At 30.9% G+C, this 6,037-nt stretch overlaps 1 protein-coding gene across 8 annotated transcripts; it reads right to left on the bottom strand.

Annotated features, from left to right (window-relative positions):
* Nucleotides 1-418: 418 nt before the first annotated feature.
* Nucleotides 419-5,637, bottom strand: LOC105791333 (MADS-box protein SOC1). Of its 8 annotated transcripts, none has more exons than XR_008198479.1 (7): nucleotides 4,681-5,601; nucleotides 4,562-4,597; nucleotides 3,737-3,935; nucleotides 1,656-1,734; nucleotides 1,266-1,389; nucleotides 722-829; nucleotides 629-644 (listed from the first exon to the last, which is right to left on the bottom strand). XR_008198479.1 is itself a non-coding variant. In XM_052634332.1 (6 exons), exons 1-6 carry the CDS (start codon nucleotides 4,706-4,708, stop codon nucleotides 1,149-1,151), a joined length of 441 nt encoding a protein of 146 aa, XP_052490292.1. In that variant the 5' UTR covers nucleotides 4,709-5,637; the 3' UTR covers nucleotides 419-1,148. The 8 variants fall into 8 exon arrangements, 5 of the variants coding, with proteins under 5 accessions (XP_052490292.1, XP_052490290.1, XP_052490293.1 ...); XR_008198480.1 differs by lacking the exons at nucleotides 629-644; nucleotides 722-829 and adding exons at nucleotides 2,414-2,513; nucleotides 3,140-3,206 and having other exon boundaries at nucleotides 1,331-1,389; nucleotides 4,681-5,591; XM_052634332.1 differs by having other exon boundaries at nucleotides 419-1,185; nucleotides 1,328-1,389; nucleotides 4,681-5,637.
* Between the last annotated feature and the right edge of the window lie 400 nt (nucleotides 5,638-6,037).

The following is a 6,037-nucleotide window of genomic DNA, read 5'->3' as shown; positions in this document are numbered from 1 at the left end:
GCTATAGATTATGATCTTTAGCGGCGCTTCTCTCACAAACGCCGCTAAAGAACAAGACCTTTAGCGGCGCTTTTTGACAAACGCCGCTAAAAACATGACTTTTTAAATAATATTTATTTCTATGATAAATATTATATTATGTTTTGAAATTTAAACTTTAAATTGTATACTTTTAAGGATAAAAATATTAATTAAATTAAAATTTCTATTAAAATTTTAACTTTAAAGCTAAATATAAAATTAATAAATTTAAATTTAGAATTAAAATATTATGTTTAAATAAATGAGCACCTAAAATCCAATCAATCCTAACGAATAATAAATTCACATATCTACCATTTTTTTAAATTCACGTCAATATTATAAAATTAAAGAAACCAAATTATACTAAATTAAAATCAAATGATAACAGAGGGACTAAAACCATAATCAGACTGTAATAAAAATCAATCATTCTTGCATGAAATGATGAAAATATACAAAGTCAAACACATTTCTATCCAGTAGGAAATGAGAAAAGTAACTAATAGAAGGATAATTCAAACAAATCCAAAATCCGAAGATTCAAAGTTAACATTGCAAACAGGTGCACCATTGTAAGAGGATCATCCAAATCTCTAAGTGCATCAATAAATGTTGGATACCTAAAATACCAAACACATTTAGATGCCTGCACCAAGAAGAATGCGTCCTATGATCAACATTGTGATATTCACCGCACCTGCATTGCTAGCTCCTCCTAGGAAGAAGCTGACTACACCAACAAGGATGCTGGCTCGACGTCCTTTGTTTCTAGTAACATAGGAGGCTCCAAATGTAGAAACAAGGCCTGCGAAGTAGAGCGAAGACTTAAAAAGTGTAAGGAGCTAGTTGTCATATTTGCAGTAGTCAATTTTAGCACACACGTTTCTATCATAAGCACACACGTTTTAGCAATTTTACAAACAAGAAAAAAAATAGATTTTCTTCTTAGCTCACACTTGCAGCACTAGAAACTGAGTAAAAGAGCATTGATAATAATTTTCATTAAGACTCCATTCTTATCATTTATAGTTAAAAGAAAACAAAAAAGCAAATAAGCATTGTTCTTCTAAGTAGACCAGAAACATCCTTGGCAAGCAAAAGCATTTGTGAGTGCCGAGATAATTCTACATATGCCAAAAAGCCTGCAATTGGAGCTTATTGCTGCATAGCAGAAAGCCTTTAATGTCCATGACAGTGAGAGACAAAGATGGATCAAAATTTTTAAGAGTACATGGACTTACCTTATATTTTAACCCCAATATATATTTTGGTGAGGGGTTGAATCTTATAAAAAGACCAATACCTTCTTGAAACTTCAAGATCCTCTACTGTCTTCAACATGTTTGCTGATTCAGCCTTTAGATGCTGCCATTCTCAGTCAATATGCACCATAAAAACATGAAATTAATAACCTGGTTATACATATAATTTATATTTACATGAAATTAATCCAATAGGACAATAATGTTAAACCTTACCAATTTATACATGACAATTAACAAAAACTAGCGATTCAAATTCATGTGTTTACTAACAAATGGAGGAGAATCTATATAAAGTAAAGAGATGAAAATTTTAAATAAATCTATAATTAATTGCATTAAGACATCAAAAACAAAAGACATGCTAACCTGCATGTTTTGTTCAATTGGCTTATTGGTTTTGTTATCCTTTGTATGCCGCCTATAACGTTCTATAGTTTGCTGCATGCTAAATAAATGATATATCCAAATAGAAACACAAATCAATGTATGGAAAAGCTCTTAATTAAAAAAACAAAACTATGTTTTAATTGGGACAGAAGCTACATGTATATAGGCATAAATGCAATAAAAACCTCGAATGAAAAAAAAAAAAGATTAACTAAACAGTATCATTAAGCATTTCCACAATGAATTTCAAAAGATGAAAGAAAATATCTATGTACATATAAAACATGACATAAACATTTTCAAACAATGATCAGAGTCATATATGAAATCATCTGTAGATCATTAAGACATTAGGTAAACAAAGTTGACTAATGTTGCTGTCTTTTCTCTGAAGAAATTATTGGATTTAAACATGAATAACATCCAATTATATGTACATAGATATTTTGCACTCTCGAAAGTCCTATTTCTTTATTTCTTGCCAAATAATCCCTTCTTCCACAAACAATAAGTAATCATTTTCATTCTTAAAGAAGAAATCTTTTTGGCACTTCGACTATAATAGTTCAGATGCAATTATAATATGAAACACATAAATGTAAAGTCTTTGTAACAGGAGTCAATAACAATAGAAACTCAGCAAATCAAAATACAAAGATGCGACACAAGAAATACATAAATGATAAAAGAGCACACTATATAAACAAGAGATTCATCATCATTCAGCAAAGGCAAACCTTTCCAAACAGTTTTCTTGCTAAAAGCCACATTAACATAAACTCGCAAAACGCAGCCTTCTTATCGGCTATCATTGTCGCTTTCTACATCCCAAAGACCCTGGAATACACAGCAACTTCAAGCACATATTAGAAACATTTTGACCGAGCTAAAAGTGTCAAAAAAAATAGATTATGCACAAAAAAAGGAATATTTCAGAACAACTAAAACAGAACTGTTTTTCATGAACTTCCACAATTTAGAAGTATTATTTAGCATCTTCTACTCTCCATGATATATACCCTGATAAGAAGAATACTAGAGGAGATTGGTAGTAAAAAAATGCGCATTTAAGTTAGCTCAAAACCTTACATGCCAGTTTGTATGCTTACTTATCAATAATTCTTAAACCAAGATTTAATTTAGCACATTGACCAAATCAAGGAAAAAAATGATTTGGCTCAAGAAAATTACCAACCTAAATTTCTTGAAATGCAATGGACAAATTTGTCTCCAATATATATTGCATGAACATACACCAACGAAATGTGGATGCAACATCATGCTTTTGTATTTAGTTCTCAACTTGAAGGGCTAAAATACAATTTTCCTCTGTTTCTGAAAATTTTGACACATAATCTTATAGCAGGATAATTTATGCCTAATAGTGGCAAACTAGGGAATGGAGAGCAGAAGAGCACTTTATACGTTAACGCATTTCAAGGGAGCTCAGGTCTAGCTTGTACCTCTACACGGAAATAATCTCCATATGGTACATCACTGATCTCTTGTGATGTCTCTATAACCAAGTGACTGTCCAAAGTAAAAGTGGTACTGTCAGAATATATACAAGAATAAAAATAATATAGAAGATCTACAGGAGTAAAAAAAATGCAGCCAACTCAAAGAATTATAAGGTAATGCCTATTCCTAGTTTGAGCATTGTGTTTAAAGGCATGGAATAATAAACTACTTAGTGAAATGTAAGGGTAGAAAACTACTAAGATAAAACTTTGGTTTTAGCATATGACCCAAAAACAGTAATATTTTGATAGCTCAGTGCATCAACAACTGCAACTTCAATAATATTTCCCATTAACCAAAACTATAGACATACGAATGGCTCTGGTTTTATAATGTACTTAGACCTACACATGTTAAATTTCATTTGTTGTTTTGGACTACCAAAGGTATCAAGAGAAAATGGTTCATTCCAATGATGCATCCTCTTAAATGAGAAACAACAATAACAAATAAACAGTGCCTTCAACTATATAATAGCATATAAGGCACCATAAAATATAATTGAAAAGTGAGGGGGTTTAAAGAAAAATATTATTTACCTAGAGCTTGCAAATTCAAAGAGCTTGCCTCTAGGAGAGAAGATGATTAAAGCAACTTCAGCATCACAAAGAACTGATAGTTCAAAAGCTTTCTTTAGTAGCCCATTTTGTCGCTTTGAGAATGTAACTTGCCTGCTCGTATCATTCTCTATGCGCCTCATTTGTGCTTTTCCCCTCACCATGATGAGGATCTTCGTACCTTCAAAGCCAACAAAACATATATATATGAAATACCAAACAGGCATTAAAACAAACACATGGAAAACATAAGAATATAACTAGTTCTTCTTGTTTGTTTGCGGCGTAGTCATTCTACTACTAAAATTTCCACTTAGCTCAGAGTAATTAGTAATTTTCCATAAGTGACTCTAGCCAGGTTGTCAGAAATGAGAAAAAAACTGATCCTGGACTTCATATGTGCACGCGGTACTAAGCTAGTTTAAGTAGTCTCCTTTAATAACTTTGCCTGGGCAGCTTTTGCATTCAATCCATTGGCTTCATTCTCTTCATCCGTTTCTACAATAATGTATTTACAAGAAAAAAATAGAAAAGACACAAGTAAACTTACTTGTTTTGTACAAAAGATAAAAATAGATATTAAGGTTTTGTAATGGACAGTTTCAAAGACTTATTTCTCGTATTCCTTAACTCAATTTAAATTAACTTACAATTGATTAATCCTTTACTCACTAAAATAGAAGTTGAAGATTGTAGTTCAATGAAATAACAACACGAAAAAAATGTAAATTAAGTAATATTTTAATAAGGAATAGCAAACAGAACCTCAAATATATTAATCGAACTTATATCAGAAATACTCCATACAGGTTGTTAAATCCATATGCTTTGAGTCCTCTTCCACTGAAAGAGGTAGCACAAAACAAATTGTCAAGAAAAATGAAAAATCTTCGGAAAAGACAAGCCAAAATTAGAAATAATCTCACATTGTTTTGCTATTTGATATTTCTGCATAAACAATGGTAAAACTGAAAATAACCTGAAAGAATAATAGATTTAAACACTTTAAAAATATTAATCATCTAATAAATTGCATAGAAAAGATCAGATTAATCAAATAATTATCTGATTAATGTAATCACTTTTATTTTTTATTAAGTTCCACGGATAAATTTGATTACCATAACATAAAGATCTAAAACATCTATAATGGATCCACTAAAACCCTAGAGAGAAACAAAAAAATTGAATAATAAGCTAATTCAAATCCGAACATAAGCAGATTGCAAAAGAAAACAAAAAGGAAAAGGAGATTTGAGAAAGAGGGAGAGATATCGGAGTGCAAACGAGCATGAAACATGTAAGTAGCATGGAAATGAAGCTCAAGAACAATCAACTTACATAAAAAATAATAACCATTAACTAATAAATAGCACAGAAAAATATCAGATTAAACAAGTAATTATCTAATAAATGCAGCCATTTTTATTTTATATCTTACAGTTATTTCTGATTAACTTAAATCAAATCAGTACATAAAGATCCGAAACATCGATAATCGATCCATTAAAACCCTAGAGAGAACAAAAACCGAATAATAAGCTAATTTAAGCAGATTTTTTAAAAAATAAATCGAGAAAGGAGAGATATCAGAGTGCTTGCGAGTATGAAACATGTCGGTAGCATGGAAATGAAGCTCAATAAATTCCTCGAAGCAGCTTCCATGGAGGAAGAGAGATTTTTGGATTTTACTAAAAGTCCAACGGGACTGTGATTGTTATATGTTTATGAATCGCGATCGGTTTTTTTAAAAGTTCTGCAGAGAAAGAAAAAATAGCTTTCTAAATTTGGGTGTTTAAGAATTGGGATTGAGGCAGAAAAGATAGCAATGGGCATGGAGTTAAAAGTTATGTTTGTAAAGTTGGGGGTTTCAAGGGGGGTAATTAAGGATTTTAGGGGGAAAGTTAGGGATTTCGGGGGAGGGGATTCTATAAAATGGTGCTATTTTTTAAAAGTAAAATTATTTTTTGTGGTTTTTTTTATAAAAACGCCGCTATTGCTTATCTTTTCTGGCATTTTTCATAAAAACGCCGCAAAAAATTATTTCATTTGAAATAAAACGAAACTGTTTTGCTATATAAAATGGCGCTATTTTTTTAAAGTAAAATTATTTTTTGTGGCATTTTTCATAAAAACGCCGCTATTGCTTACTTTTTGCGGCGTCTTTCATAAAAACGCCGTAAAAAATTATTTCATTTGGAATAAAATGACACTATTTTACTATATAAAATGGCGCTATTTTTTAAAGTAATTTTTTTGTGGCGTTTTTTATAAAAATGCCGC

Source organism: Gossypium raimondii, chromosome 8, assembly GCF_025698545.1.
Source record: "Gossypium raimondii isolate GPD5lz chromosome 8, ASM2569854v1, whole genome shotgun sequence".
Classification (NCBI taxonomy): Eukaryota; Viridiplantae; Streptophyta; class Magnoliopsida; order Malvales; family Malvaceae; genus Gossypium; species Gossypium raimondii.
Note: the sequence above shows the minus strand (reverse complement) of the source record. Positions and strands in the feature narration are given on the sequence as shown.